The following is a 16,206-nucleotide window of genomic DNA, read 5'->3' on the forward strand; positions in this document are numbered from 1 at the left end:
CACTTCTGTCATAATCAGAATTGTATTCTGGACACCTAGAACATTTCACATCTACCTCGTTTTCAATACAGAATAAATAAATAAACTTGTGAGCAGTGTAGTAGTTTGTCCTTTCCATTGTCTCATATTGGGACACATCTCTACAGGCTACAGGGTTCCAGACTGTTGATTAGTGTAGTGGCTTTGTAGGTCTGCCAGTCTTCTGTCTGTATATGCAACTAGTGCCAGGGCCAGCAATGAACAAGTGCACTTCCACTAACTCTCGCTGCCTCGTGGGTAATGCTTGCGTACTGTTGCAAATTTATTTTTATACAATTGTTTTTAATTGTTTTTAATTGTTCTCCCCCCACCCCCACCCGCCCCAACAGGCCCTGGGGTCATTAGTTGACTGGATGCTTGGGCCCAAACTGATTTGACTGCCCTGCACTTGTATTACCTTCTGAGATCAGAATCTTTTTTTTCTAAATTTGTATTGCATAGCATCTTTGTGTAAATAACAGTGGGAGGGAATTTATAATTGTGTATGGCAATAATACCTTCAAGAGCCAAAATTGTCCATATATATATATATATATATATATATATATATATATATATATAGATAGATAGATAGATAGATAGATAGATAGATAGATAGATAGATAGATAGATAGATAGATAGATAGATATAAAATAAAAAAAACATCTTTGATTACCCTGGCTTTCTCAACTTAGTTCAAATCCGACCAACCCTTGGCAGAGGACTATGGTTACTGTTTTCAATCCAGGGGACCCTTTCAACTCAATCAACTTAAAACCCAGGTGTGACTAGAATAGAGCATCTCCAGAAGTAAAATATCACACTGACAAGTGCAAATAGTCAATGTGAAACAATAAATTAAAAAAAAGACATCCATTCACTGTCATGTTGCCATATATACAGCAACATAAACAAATCCCCAGTTTTAAGCTTTGGGAAAACAGATGAAACTGGGTTTGATTACAGGGCAATACATAGAAAGCTGGTCTCTCTTCTCAGCTGAAAGCCTGGAGCATGACTGCAACAACCTTGTTGCACACTACAAGCCAGCATGTTATTCCAACTCCACCTGCAAAGAAAACAAATGCATTTTTAAGCCATTTACAACTGCATGCTTAATAACAACGTCTAGTAATAAATAATAAAATACAACGAGATAAGTCATTCTACATGCAGTGCCATCAAGCATTTCATTGACAAACACTAGGACTCCTGCACTGCCATTACAAGCATACAACTGTAGGCCGCTTTAAAAGCAGCAAAAAAAACTGGTTATATTCAGAGATCCATCAGAAATGTGCTTTAGTACTGTAGATATATCACCATGACATCACTGCATTAACTTCTCTAACCTGCTACTCCACTTGGAAAAGCCACTAGACGTTCGAGAGGTGCAATCCATTTGCTGGGCAGTACAGTCACTGGGTCGGCATAATACTTCCAAATTAACGAGATCATTAGAACTGCCTGGGGAGAGAGAATCGTTTAAAATGACATTACTACAAGTACCAGTAAGACCATAGGTGTAATCAACATTTTATGTATATATTTATAGTATTGAAAGAATATGATTGATAGTGTCGCACTGTTTTTCCTGCAGTTTCATTTCCTGTGTGTACAGTATTTATGCCGAGAAGCTTTGTGCTGAAAACGTCATGCAATTTGTAACCTATGATGGTCAATATTGGTACTGGAGTCACATGTGACTGGAAATCACAGACACAGCCTCAAAAACAAAACTGAAGTTTTCTTCAATATACACAAAGCTAATGCAATATATAATAATAATAATATATCATGGAGCTTATTAACAAAAACAAAACATCCCCGGAGGACTAGCGTAAGGGGTCTTTCATCTATAATTGAATGCTTTGTAAACATGCAAAATACAAAGAGTGTCGTATGTGAAAAAGCGTGTGATCTGTATCATTGACATTCACTGCCATATCAGAAAATGAACAGTACGGAATTGCTTTGATGTTATTATTTCCCTCTGACGTTTAGCCAATATATTGGCATCCAACTGAGCATCAATCTGGGTAAAGTATAAACATATGTAATGTATGTGTCTCAAACAATGCTTTTTACTTACTTGTAAAATATAGAAGACAATGCTAACCATCCATTTTATTTTTGCCAGCTGACCAGTTCTTGATTTGACTGAAAAGAAAAAAAAAGGCTATGCTAGTTGGTCTTGATTGTAAAACCTATAATATACTGTGCAGCAGATTCTTTACTCAAGCTACTGGTCTTTTCAATTGATCAAAAGAGAGGCTAAGATCAGAATACACACAAAATAAGTGTTTCTGGATTTTAAACTTCGTTTTAGATTAATGGCATCCACTCTGTCTCAAGATTATTACAAACCAGGGCTTTAGAAGTCCTCAGCTCACCGATTCAAAAAGACTTTTTTTTTTTCTATTCCTCTTTGCACAACCCTATTAATCTTCCACACACTGCAACTACTCCTAAAATCATCCCACCTGTTAGGGGTCAAACAAACCCAACCCCAAATCATTGTACTGGGGGGGCGGTAAAAACAGGAGATAGTTTTGATAAGGCCATAATAAAGAAAAGAAGTGAAAGAACTCATTAAAAAAAATCTCTTCTGCTGCAAAGGAGTGTTTAATGTTAAACAAACAATACTGTTTATATGACTGCTGTGGCAAATGCTGGAATAACAGAAGACACCCAATTGTATCTGATCAGTCACTAAGCACTCTACATAGCCCATGTTAAATCACCTGTACTGTATAGAAATATCACTTTGATCAGTCATTGAAAGACTTCCACAGGAAGGCTTTCTTGTCTGCAGATAAACAGGGAGTTTTGACTAGTGCGTCTCTTATGCAACTCTTACCAGGTGTACAACCAACAGCTGGGAGTGTGCGACAGCTGCCGGGGTGGTGCTTCCCAGCACAGCGCTGTCAGATTGTGTGAGATCACTGCTACAGATCTGTCCCTGCTATGAAGAGGCTTTTCCCAGACCTGTGGTTATACCTCTGGTCAAGGTGACCTCTGCTCCTTTTTTTCACCCCAAAGCTAAGCTGTTTTTACTGTTCATACAACAAAAGTTTTGCATCACCTAGAATTTTTGGATCGAGACAAAAACAAAAAAAAACTTTTTACATAATGTTAAATAAAATTCTGTTCATAAAATCAAAGAAACTACAAAATTGTATCGCAAAAATCTACCAGAAGCCATATAGTACAGTGTTTCATGTTAGATTTCGAAATGTCACATTTTTCAATTTGTCAGTTTTTCGTTAAGTATATGGAAAACTACAAAGCGGTATGTAATTCAATATGTTAACTTAACATTATTCAGCTGGTTTCATTTGACTTTATGAAGCAAAATTAGTTAATTCTATAGGGTGATGCTAAACTTTTGGCAGTCACGTCGTGCGTGAGCCGTCCTAAAGTCGGGTGAGTTTACACTGCCTTTCGGACGGAGCTAATTTGGCGCTGAGCCACCTCTTTAGTTGGCCGTTTTTAGGACAGCTGAGAGTAGGCAGTGTGCGTTTACACTGCAGAAAAAAGATAGGGTCCAAGGCCGTCCTAAAAACGGCCAGTGTAAACGTACCACGATAGTGTAAGGATTGTTGCCCACATTATGAAACAGGTAACACAGCAATAACAATCCATGATGTGGTACGGAACAGAAAAGCCAGAGCACTCAAAAACTTTTTTTTTTTTTTTTTTTAAATCACTCTTCCTGCAGTGTTTTAGAGGACAGATCTCAAAACCCCAGTGCACTAGAGCGGACACTTTGAAAAGAGCTTTGAAACAGACTTTAAAGTTATAAATGTAAAAAGTTGTCAGGATGTTAACCATGAAAAGAGAAATTACACGTACGTTATTTAAACAGTTGTAGCAACACCTGGGGACATGTAATGCTATATTTTTCAGAAACCCGCTACTTACTCTTTAAACCCAGTGCTCAGGTGCGTCTTATTAAACTCATAGTAAAACCAGGATTGGATCACACTGCTATGCAATGGGAGTGTTTTCAATCCCTTTAATACTTGAGCTCAGTGAATAGAAGCACTTAGGCCAGTGGCCCATGTGACATTTGTAGGGCACCCATTTGGAACAATAGTGAAAAGGCTGAGAATCCCAGTTTTAGAAAGACAAGACCCTTTACCATGCGTTTTGAGTTTGTCTGTCATCTTGTTGATCTTCCGTTCCAGTCTGGCGTATCTGGCAAACTCATCCATCATGCTGATGGTGGAGAGCTCCTGCTTCATGCTCTGGATTTCCAGCCTCATCTGGGTCTCCTGGTCAGCATCCTTCTGAAGGACCTTCGACAGCTGTGTGCAAAGACCAGAGGCACAACTTTCACAGAGGTAATGCGCTTCTCATAACATAACACAGCAAGACTAGAAGGGCTTAACCTTAACAGTCTTGCATCCCCTGCGAGAGGATGTTCAACCTGCAGAAAATAATAACTAATAAAAAAAATAATAACCAAAAGGGTTACGTAGGACCTTCCATTACGTCACGTGTGATTGCTTACATGCAGGCCTCAGCAAAATGCTTGTCTACAGTTTCTTGCAGTTACACCTCAAAGTGGTGTTAGCAGCGGCAACTCTAAATACAGGTGCTTAAATAATAAAATAACAATAATAACGATGTTAGCAATTTTATAAACAAATGACATAAAAATGAGACTCACAGGTACTACTGGCGATTTCATAAAGATCCTTTTTTGTTTTACACTGATGTGCTTTAAGCTTCCAAGTTACTTTCATTGAAATCAGATGCATAGCCTCTTCACTATGTATCAATATCTAATTTTACCAGTTTCATTTACTTTCATTTTTTTTTTGGTGTTCATTCACACTTTAGCTTTTTGGAGCAACGCACGATTCTAACTTCAATTAATGTAAATTAAAATGAAACCGAGTGAGCCAGGAACTGGATGGGATGAGAGAAACATGGTCTGCACTAGTTGAGCACCATTGCAGTACAAGAATACCACAAACTAAAGGGGATTATGAGATAATCTCTTTTCTATCAATAATACCTACAAGGTGGCTAAGGGCTGTGGTTAGTCTAATGGTCACCTACACTGACACTGAACAATATATTAACCCCGGCAATGTAACCACAGATTATAAGAAGTCACTGTGGTCCTAAAAATAACAGCTTTATTTGGCACAATTGTGTAAGATATATTTGGAACAAGCACAGGGCAGGAAACCAGTAACATACACTAAAAAGAAAAAAAAAAAAACGTTTATAGTGGTGTGAATTTGCCAATAAAACATAATATGTATGTATGTATTTAAATATTCAGGGGAAATAATAAGGATTTGTCTTTGGCAATTTAAAAAAAAAAATACAATACAGTAAATACTGACATGCATACAAAGGAGGGTCCACATAAACACAAACTATATGGTCTATACGCTATTATTTCAGATAAAATCAACAGTTTATTGGTTTATACCTTAATGCAATTCTAAAGAGCTACAGGAGGATAGAGGGTTAATTTGATACCTGGCTGGGATAAGCCACCCCTGAATTCATTAAAGAACAACCACCTATTTTGGGGGTAATCACAGGATGAAAAAAATGATTTTTTATTTGGACTACCAGCTGGAAATAATATGTTTGCAAGTCAATAGCACAATTTCTTCCAGTAGATCGTGTACCTGCCTCTGCAATCCATCCTGCCAGATGTACTACCGGTGTGGTCTACAAGTGTACAGTCACGTTGGTTGTCCCCAATACTTTATATGTAATTGTATTCTCACATTATTTAATTCTCATTGTAATCAAATAACATAGTACCTTATAGGTTATAAATATGAACTGTTATTATATCTACTCGTTGTACAGTATGTATACAAAGTGAAGTTGTACCGCAGATATGCACCCCTTAATTGTAATAATATACAGTACCGTCCTGGGGAGATGCAGTACTTAGATTGCAAATGTATACTCTGTTACACGTTACGCACTTCACCCACACACCTTCCTGAAAAGGATTACATGCAGTTTATCATATCAACAACACATGCGGGTGTTTGTTGTGACGAGTCCTCTACTGTGTGGTGATATGAATGGCTCGAATACTTGTACATATTTCAGCCGTCTGTAAAAACTACACATTTATAACTGGACGTGGCACGCCAGGCAGGTTTTAACAAAGTCATTCGAAAATGAATTATTAATTTTTTAACGGTAGTCAAGGTAATGCACACAAGTCAGATTGAATGAACTCCTGTACTCCCTAAAACAAATGAGGCCCGGGGCCTGGTGTAGTAAATTAACAATATCTGTATGCATTACGTGTTTTTGGGGGGTTACCTGCTGCATAAAATCACGTACGAGCTACTTACAAGGGAAGAGACTGACGGCAAAAACGTTTTCACAAGGTTGCACAAAAGGACGGCTCCGAGGACCAAAATCCACGCGTAGCTTTCCGCCATTTTCCTTACACCGGTATTTTGCTCAACACAGTGAGGACGGCAGTGAATCCACACCCCTTATTAATTATATCAAGACACAGACACGCGGGTACTCCTTTTATTAAGCAAATAGTGTTGTCTACATTTTCTGTGGATCATATTTGAAGAGATAAAGATATCATGAAAAAACTGTAAATCCTTATTAATCAAGACATTTGGCACAATTAAAAGAAAACAGTCGCAGCAGTGCTCCCCCCCGCCCAACAGAAATAAATATCACGTGACTGGATTTAAAGCAGTGGCTAGAGAGGGAATTAGGAAATGCTTAAGTGCTGGACTCTTTTTACATTTTACGTTTTGTGACCACCCTTTCCCGTTACCAAAAAAAGAGGGAAAACCCAGAGATTGATTGGCATGCTAACCTGCCCACATAGGTGTCTTGTTTTGATTTAAAAATGTGTTGTCGGGACCTAAAAGGCCAATCAAAGGCGACCAGGGGCGGAGAGTGAGTGGCCCATCAAATTGGTACTATATAATAAATAGAATGGGGAGGGGAGGGGGGAGAGACCCAATCTGGTTTGATCTGGTTTTTTGTGATGGAATATTAACGTCTTGCAAGGCTATTTTACAAGGTAGCCTTGTTTGGATTCCTTCTGGACACAAGCGATAACTAGTCATCTTGTTTTCACCTGTGGGCAACGCCATTTACACTTTTTTTTGTTATTAGTTGATTATACAGAAAAACAAAAACCATGCCGAAAAGAAAGGTACGTTTAATTGCGTGCATGCATGTTTTTAATATGTGTGTGTTTATTTTGTTTTCTTAAAAGAAAAAAAGTGGAAATTTTTTTTTTCTTACGTTAATTTTGCAATGCACATGCATTTAAAACATTCGTCTAGTGCATGCAGAAAAAACAAGTGCAATGTTGCAATGGAAGGAAACTGACTAACAACACTTTGGTGTGTGGTTAGGAGGGGATTGATGAATCCGTCTGTACTATCTTGAACTGGCGCCTTTATTGTGTCCTACACTGTATAACAGCAGTGGTGTGCCCTGGTATGTCGAGATGCACGTATAAATACATGTTAAATATGTCAGTTCTTGCTGGACAGTAAATTTCGTGAGCATGTTTTTTTTTTTTTCTTCCGAATATGTAAATAAGCGAGGTTGTGGTTTTTTTGTTCTTCAAAATGGCACGTATTGAAATGTATTCAAACAAAGGTGGTGTATCCTCGTACTGTACACAAAGATTGTGGAATTGTGCAGAGTTCGAAGGAATGCGAAACCAAATTTTAAAAAATAATAATAAAATGCAACGCTTTTATCTAAAGACGACTGTACATGTTTGATATGTATCTATTTTCATGAAGAAAAAATATTGTATTAATTGATACGTCATTTAAAAAATAAAGGGGGGAACGCAGTATACATGTTGCATGCTCGTTGCGGTTTTAAAGATGTAAATTCTCAGTAAGCTGGTGCTAATTCGTACGTTAATGCAGACGGTACAGATGCAGCCATTCCATTTGGTCTTGTATACCCAATAAGGTAGGTTGGATGCACAATCGTGTAGGTGTCATGGCTGCTGATAATGAAGACGCTTACTGTAAGCTATAATTGTTGCGACGCTCGAATTCAACAGACACACTGCGTGTGTGCGCAAACAAAATAGTTAGGCCTAACAATGTCTCAAAAGGGAAGTCTAAATATAATATCGTTTAAAATCCGCATAACTTAACACCGTGAACATTGTCTGCGTCTGCCTACATCTGTGCAGTCCCCCCCCACCCCCTCTTCTTGCTGGTATTGTAATGACGATGTCCCAGCACAGCGTCAGTGCTACAGTTTTCTCGTACGTTGCAGACTTTCTCCGCTTGGAGTATCGCTGAGGATGTCGGAGTTCGAAACGCGAACAAAAGGCGGGAATGGAAGGTGGCTGCGGTGACGTCGCCTCGCCTTTGATGTCGCAAGCCCCTCCCTTACTTGATATAGGAGGGCGCTTAGGGAGGCGGGGCGCTTAGTGTTTATTTTTCTTTTTGTAGCAGAGACTAACAAAGACGGAAAATAACAAATACTGCGCTAAACCTTAAAACAAGGGCTCGTTAAGACGTGTAGATTTCCCCAACAACCACGCTACCGGTTTTTTGATTTGCTCCTAGTTAATTCGACTTAACGACATTTGAATATACTGAAAGCAGATCATTTGTTTACACATGAATAACCACCATCTATTGTAGTTTTATTTATATTTTCGTTTAAACTTATTTTCGAAGCAGTTTAAAACCGTTATACTGCCCTCGAGACTCGACTACTTACCCATGTGTACGTAGTTATAATACAATAACTTGTAAAATATTTTCCAAGTCAATTATACATTGAAGTATAATGCGCAGATTTAGAGTTCTCCCTAGACTCCGTGTCAGAAAACTGAACACTCCTGGCTTAAAAACAGCAGTGAATTTGTCTGTTCCCTTGACAAGGAGCCCATAACCTTGTTCCATCCTGTCAGTTCATTACGTAATTGCATACCTAGGTTTAGATAACAATGGATTTGAATGAAGGCCTGGCCTAGACTCATTTTAAAATAGCCTAATATTGTACCACTATTTACTATCTTGCCCAAAGCAAAAGAAAATACTAAGGAGTCTTAGGTTATCACGGGCAGTGGTACTGACTTTCTTTCACATGAAAATTGTATACCCTATATGTATACATATATGTAATTTTATTGGTATAAAATAATTTTACAAACTGACAAATGACAAACTTGTAATGAGCTGTTAAAGTTACTTAATTACATAAGTGTGTGTGTTGTATTATGAATATTATCATCTTAACGTTCATGGAAAACTGAACCTTTTAATTATATCTTTGTTTCATTTATTGCCCAAAATGCAATTTATTATTATTATTATTAATAATAATAATAATAATAATAATAATATATTTAAATACCCTTGTTCTTTCTTTTTTCAGGAAAGTGATAAAGTTGAAGCACAAGATGATGTAAGTTTTGATGAATCTTTCAGACAATTTAGAAAATGTGTAGAAACATTATCATTGTGACATCTGTACCCGAAAAAAAAAAAAAAAAAAAATGACTGAATTTCAAATAAATGATACAAATAAACTCCGTTGTTTAAATGTCAGAACTAGTCAAATGGAAGGCTTAAGTTCAAAGTGGAAGGTGAGCAGATTATCTTAGTGATGTGTGTTTTTGCATAGCACATTCTGAGATGTCTGGTTACAGCTGGTTTGGAACCAGTAGTCCTTCTCTCAATTGTATGAAGTTCTAGACTAGCTGTACTACCAGGGTTCAAACCTACCTGCAGTAGTGAGGACAGGGTCTTTGGCTTGTGTGTGATTTTTAAGAAGGTGGGTGTAGTACTATAGCTACATTACTGAACTGCAGCGCAAAGCTGTAATGCCTTCTCTAATGGAGAATGATTGATCAGCCACATGCATTCTGGTATGGCACAATCATAAGATGAAAGTTGTGTGTGATCCACTGGACTATGATTGTGGTGCTCAAGTCATTGTAATTGTACATGGCACTATATTCTTATCAGAGGTACTGCGTGTCTTGCAGGAAATCAATCCCTTGCATACAATCTTTGCGTGATCAGACATCAGTTATCTCTGGTTTTCTTTTTTTCGGCATATAGAAATACATGTAGGTAGTTTTCCATAACTGCAAAGTCTAGAGATCGATTGTTTCTTTATTTCTCTTATTTGTGTTCTACAAACAGAAGCTGCCCAAGAGGAGATCAACAAGGATACAAGAGGTAAGCATGCATGTGGTTTGTGTTTTTAATTGGGTATGGATAGAGAAAACAAGGCTGGGTATTGTATTTAAAAAGCTGTATATTCTCATCAAAGATCTAACAATGTTTGTGTTATTAAACTTTTGATTCTGTGTGTTTAATGTAAATTTAAAAATGCTTCCCCCCAAGTTTAAGTGTGATTATAGCATGGAATGACCAATACACTTTTATTCATTTTTCAGCAACCAGCTCAAGCAAAGCCTGAACCCAAGCCAAAGCCAGTAAAGGTAAGAGGCTCCTTTCTTTCTTTCTTTCTTTCTTTCTTTCTTTCTTTCTTTCCTCGACCCAACACATGCCTTAACCGCTGGCATGCAGTGAATTTAATCTGACGATCGTGTCCCCTTTCAAAATGAGATGATACCATCTGCCCTGTTTTAGCATCTTGGTATTGTCGCTTGCCTGTGTTTAGTTTCCCCCAGGTTCCTGTGCGGTAGGGATGGAAACAGACATGCACAGTTCAGAGTGGGGAACAGTCAGGGTATGTGTGTTTAGTCCGCTGGAAGTTTAGTTGTATTAATGAGACGGTTGAAGCTAGAGCCCCCACCTCCCATTATGGTCCTGTACACACACGTGCACTGAATTGACAGTAGATGAGATTAATATATACATTTGTATTTCTGTCTTTTATAGAAGGAGAAAACGCCAGCAAAGGCCAAGAAAGGAAAGGCAAAGGAAGAAGCCAAGCAGCAGGAGGAGAAGGAGGAGGACGCCCCTGCAGAAAACGGAGAAGCCCAAAGCGACGAGGTAAACCAAACCATGAGTTTCAGACCCGTATACAGAAGGACACTGCGGTCCTGTAGTGCCGTGCTGTTCCACGCTTCATAGATAAAATAAACCCTCCTGATAAGCACTAATCTTTGACTACCCAGTCTTACCTTGGGCAAGGTAGTCGAAGATTTGTGCAAACCAGTCTATGAAACCAGCCTGAAGTGCTTTAGCTCAAGTTGTTTATCCCTGCTTCAGAATTGTCAGCCACTAAGTGGAGCTGTGGACATTCATTTAGCTTCAAGGTTTCCAGTACAACATGCAAAGACTGAGGCTACCAATTAGGGTGTTTTGATTCAAAGAAATAGGGAATGAGAGTGCAGATGGGGATGGGGATGGGGATGGGGATGGGGATGGGGATGGGGGCGACCCATATAATCATGATCATTGTAGAATCATTTTGTTTTATTATTCACAGTGTTAATGTGGTTTTGAAAGGTTGTTTTATTTTTATTTTTTCGATTCACTCTTTCTTCTTGCAGGCGCCAGCATCTGAAGAATCCGGAGAGAAAGGTGGGGAATCTGACTAGCATCCCTTTACCACGTCTCTCATCAGCGGTCCCTGAACCCCTTTTCTTGTACAATTCAGAGGAATATTTTTATCGACTATTTTCTAAATGCAAGTTTTTTAGTAGTTTTGATTGTAGAAACGCATTTTTTTAAAACGAGAAATTCAGAAAAAAAGGGATTCCACCACATCCCATGTTTTTACATCTCTGGAAAACAATTGTCATTGTAAATGCGTAGGTTTTTATTTGCAATGTGGGGGACAGGGCGGGGGGCGAGGTGTTGCAGAGTGGAAATGCAGCGATCTGGGATACTGTATTGGAGCAGGGACAGATTGGCTCCCAGGCTAACATTCCATAGGCTGTGAGGGATGGGTACTGTAACCTAGATTGTATTGAATTAACAAAACAAAAAATAATAATTAACTGAGAGGTATTGGAGGAAAAAATACACCTATTTTGTTTATAACTTTTAGAATGTTTGTATGCTGTAACATTTAAATGTGTACCCACGTTGATTTTTATTTTTTTTCCCCCCATGACTTAATTAACCCGCTCCCAAGTCCAAGGTCTTTACCCTTTCCAAACTGTGCATTGTGTTGTGTCGTCTGTTTGTTGTTGAACGCCTTTGCAATAACATTGTGTAACTGCTGTGAAAGGGTTTTTAAATTTATATATATAGGGTGTGTAAATGGTATGTTGTAAGGATGGTAAAAAAATGGGACTTCTGTGTTGTGTATGTGTGTTTTTTTTTTTTTGTTTTTTTTTTTGGCAAAGCTTATGACTTGACATGCATAACAGTGTTAAACATACTGGTGGTACCTGTCCTTGTAAGGATGCGAGGTAGCAAACGACTGTGATGTCACTCGAGTTGTCAAGTGATCTCAGCAGTGGCAACAATAGCTACATGTGGTTTTTAGGTAACAAGTATAAGTGTACCCATTGTTTGTTTTTGTTTATAGCTGTTTCTGTGTAATAATGGGTATAAAAGAACCAATAAAACAACTGGTTATACATTTCCTTCTGTGGTGTTTATTTAACAGAGCTCCTAGAAACGGTTGACTCTGGAAAGTTGATTCTGAGTTGTGTGTTCTTCAACAGGGCAACATGCTTTGTTCTACAGGATTGCACATCAGCATTCTACTATGTAAGGATTCTTACTGGTGAAGGATTTTGAAAATACTCTTGATTAGCTTCTTGTTGCCTGGGAAAACACCAAATCAACAGCTTGAGGAACTGCCCTGTCATTTCAGACAATACATCATGGAGTTTCATTAAGTGCAAGCTACTTATTCGTGGGAGATCTATTGCGCTCGGCATTACTTTTCTAAACTTTGTTTTCATCTATTGGTGACTGATAATCAACAGAGCAATCGATTTCACACGATAAATGAGTCATCCATAACCTCAAAAAGAGCAATGGGAATTGTAAGGTAGAACTTGTAAGAAAGTGATGAAGGCACTAACTGAAATGTTTGTCAGCTTCATTTCTACCTTCGTACACAAGAGAGCCTATCGACGGGTTTGTGGCACAGCACTCAAAGATTGCTTCTTTTAACTTGTAACCATTTTGCAGAAGGAACTTTGATAAGAAACACAATAAATGGAACTCTTTGGAGTGCTGCAGTCAAAACTGTTAGGAAGAAATAATATCTGAATTATCATCTTAAAATGAGTAAAACTGCACACGAGTGCCTATATAGGATTCAATCCGCATGGGGAAAAAAGAAGAATGGCAATAAACAAGTTCATTTCTGCAAATATACCTCTGGCATTTCCATTAAAGGTGAAACAACTTCTCGGGTAAATATTTCTACCCGTCCCCTGTAAGCAAAATTCCCTTCAAAAAACTGGCTAAATCCCAAACCATTCAAAGCAAAAATGGACAAACCATTACAAAGGCTGTTTTTACTAGATTGGTTGTCAGGGCTTAGATGTGTTGTCTTTCATTGTCCTATAGATTAGGATCGGAGTTATTCCTTCAACACTTGAGGTGTAAACAAATTCTATTTAGGCAATAATGCTCTTGGGTTACTCTATACCTGGTGGAAACTCTGAGTTTGAACTGAAAGTACATTGTGATTGCTTTTATGAATTACATTTTAACATTTCAAACATTTGTGTTATACAGTTATCTGTACAAGCTTTCAAGACCACATAGCGTGCTCCATCAGGTGACAGTGGGCAGGCTGCATTCATTTATGGCCATGTTTCCATTACATTGTCAGAAGACAGTAAATTAAATAATTCTTCATCTCAGTCAGCCAGCACACAGGCAGTTCTAGAGCTCAACGGACACGGCCACGGGCCAAAAACTATATTACGTTCTCTTGGTCCTTCTGTCAAACGCAATAAAGATTCAGTCAGATCAATCTTTGGTGGATGTTTCCTTTCTGAACAATGAAGTATCACAGACAGCCTGAAAAGTGTCCTAGAACAATCTTAAATAATTGTTGTCTGGACCGACAAGATGAATAGAGCCCAGTTTTGGGGATTATCAGATTGTGAGTGTATCTGTCTGCCTGTACTGTAATAGCTGTCATACTCCACTCTAACATAGATGAAACTTCTGCACACATTCTTTAGCATACGTTATTAGGGACATGAAGTGGCATGTACACCCATTCATAGGTATGCCACACAGTCTTGGTATATAAGTTTCAGGCCACATGCCTATTAGTAAGATAATACGGTAAAGCTTATTAACCACACCATCAAGTGGAACTTGGGAATCTAGGGAGAGTCTCTCTCTCTCTCTCTCTCTCTCTCTCTCTCTCTCTCTCTCTCTCTCTCTCTCTCTAACTATTTTATTTTATAAATCATCAGTTACTTCTCCCTCCTGAACAGCTGTTGTCAAAATAAGAATCCAACTGTAGAATATTTACAGCAAAAGTGAATCCCCTATGCTGAACACCATGTCATAACCCACTCCTGTGAATGAGCTGACAGCAATGTTAAACAGTCTGACATGAGGACAACCTGTGTAACCTTGACGACCCGCAAAGCACCCTTTATTAGCTTCACCTGTACTTGCTTCACATTACCAACAAAACGGATTATTATGTTTTTTCCACCACAGCTAAACCTGCTACTGTCTCCTCTTTCTTGTTATTATTAGGAAAGCCAGTGGCTTCGTTTTTTAAAATCTGCTGCACTGATGATACAACAGAATGATGTCAAATATTTTTTTCATCATCATATCAAAATCTTCCTTTGGCCGAATGTCATGCTTTTATCACAAACTCCTCGTTTCTTCTGTATTAAAAATGAACCACAACATAGAGATTCATGCTGGTTTTCATCCATTCAGTTGATTGTATTACAACACCGGCTTCAGCAGTGGAAGGCAAATAGATGATATGTTCAGTCAAACCTGTCTATTCCAGCCCCTGTACAAACCAGCACTCAGTATAATTCCACATTCATTTTGGATCCTGACCAAATCCCTATTAAAATAATGGTGCGATACCCTTTTGTGACACAATCTGAAACCTCTCTATTCTGAAATCCTGCATGCAGATTTTTCAATACCTCCGCACAATTTTCTGCTCCCAGAAGACGCCGGGTTAGACCAATTTTACTGTATATGAACACAAACCTTTGCTGAACTGAGACTGTAATCTCATTAACAATCAACACCGTGCATTAAACAGATTTATTATTTACGTGTAAATTGTCTGCAACTTGAAAACACTCAATTAGAATGGTAAAGTAACATTTAGAAGAAAGTCAAGTGAACCAACCTTTCGTACGCAATGTTTGTTCACGTGACTACATTTCTTGGAAGTGTTAACCTGTACATATTGTCTTCTCTTTTTCGACTACTACAGTAGATGTAGTGATGTAGTAAATATGACACAACACTGCCTGTGTAGCGTGCTGTTTACAATCCAGTCTTACAATCCAGCATCTGCAGCCTCTTAACCTCGCGTATGTGTATTTATAAATAAATAAATAACTTTCCTTAGCCTTTCTCATCGGTCACATACAGTTTCCTTAAGTATTGGCCCACACTGGACTGAATCAAATCTAAGTGTATGACGGCGCCATACTTTAAATGTTCATTTTGACTTTATCCAAACCCGTGTCAAAACTCTAGTCTGGTTCTCAGCACCACCGTAACAGAAGAATAGCAAACAAGACTTTCATGATAGTTTGTTGGTACCCTTCGTGTCATATGATGTAAAATCAGGGACCTTTTTTTTTTTTTTTTTTTTTTTATACAAAAAACGTCTGCAGTGGAGGTACGTTAAAATAGCAATTTCGTGTTTATTATTGTCTGTAATTAAATTTATGAAGGTTCTGGAAAAGTTCCTGTAAAATTCAACTTGTGCGGGTCAGCAGCTGACATTTTCAGCAGGCAATACTTTACAATACTGTATTTATTGTGAAAACAAACGAAAACTCTTTCAAACTACTATACTGAGAAAAACGAATTGTAATTTTCTATATTCATGTTCAATAAGCATTTTTTCTCTTCCTTCTAGGTACATTTTAGACAAACAGAAAAGGTAAAGAAAAATAAAAAACAACAACAAAACAATGGTTTTCCTTAAAATATTAAATCAGTTACATCGTCGCACATAGAAGGCCTATAAAATACGTTGTAATTAATTTATTTGGTCGATTATTATTATTATTATTATTATTATTATTATTATTATTATTATTATTA

General features: G+C 37.9%; 2 protein-coding genes across 2 annotated transcripts; one reads left to right on the forward strand and one right to left on the reverse strand.

The window, feature by feature from the left end:
* Window positions 1–678: 678 nt before the first annotated feature.
* LOC117406937 (guided entry of tail-anchored proteins factor 1-like) lies at window positions 679–6,703 on the reverse strand. Its single transcript, XM_059028150.1, has 5 exons — window positions 6,367–6,703; window positions 4,164–4,329; window positions 2,112–2,179; window positions 1,372–1,486; window positions 679–1,088 (listed from the first exon to the last, which is right to left on the reverse strand). Exons 1-5 carry the CDS (start codon window positions 6,454–6,456, stop codon window positions 1,015–1,017), a joined length of 513 nt encoding a protein of 170 aa, XP_058884133.1. The 5' UTR covers window positions 6,457–6,703; the 3' UTR covers window positions 679–1,014.
* Window positions 6,704–6,996: 293 nt separating this feature from the next.
* Window positions 6,997–12,550, forward strand: LOC117972647 (non-histone chromosomal protein HMG-14A-like). The gene is made up of 6 exons (XM_034922437.2): window positions 6,997–7,202; window positions 9,413–9,442; window positions 10,186–10,221; window positions 10,443–10,487; window positions 10,891–11,004; window positions 11,508–12,550. The coding sequence occupies exons 1-6, from the start codon at window positions 7,188–7,190 to the stop codon at window positions 11,553–11,555; spliced, it is 288 nt and encodes a 95-aa protein (XP_034778328.2). The 5' UTR covers window positions 6,997–7,187; the 3' UTR covers window positions 11,556–12,550.
* Window positions 12,551–16,206: the final 3,656 nt, after the last annotated feature.

This window comes from Acipenser ruthenus, chromosome 8, assembly GCF_902713425.1.
Source record: "Acipenser ruthenus chromosome 8, fAciRut3.2 maternal haplotype, whole genome shotgun sequence".
NCBI lineage: Eukaryota > Metazoa > Chordata > Actinopteri > Acipenseriformes > Acipenseridae > Acipenser > Acipenser ruthenus.

Excerpts from the sequence above, each read along its gene's own strand:
- LOC117406937 (XM_059028150.1), bottom strand. The coding sequence starts at position 6,456 with ATGGCGGAAAGCTACGCGTGGATTTTGGTCCTCGGAGCCGTCCTTTTG. Across the intron at positions 2,180-4,163 it reads AGACAAACTCAAAACGCATG|TCAAATCAAGAACTGGTCAG; the intron begins GTAAAGGGTCTT and ends TTTTCTTTTCAG. Across the intron at positions 1,089-1,371 it reads TTTTCCAAGTGGAGTAGCAG|GTGGAGTTGGAATAACATGC; the intron begins GTTAGAGAAGTT and ends TTTTCTTTGCAG.
- LOC117972647 (XM_034922437.2), top strand. Across the intron at positions 9,443-10,185 it reads AAGTTGAAGCACAAGATGAT|AAGCTGCCCAAGAGGAGATC; the intron begins GTAAGTTTTGAT and ends TTCTACAAACAG. Across the intron at positions 11,005-11,507 it reads GAGAAGCCCAAAGCGACGAG|GCGCCAGCATCTGAAGAATC; the intron begins GTAAACCAAACC and ends TTCTTCTTGCAG.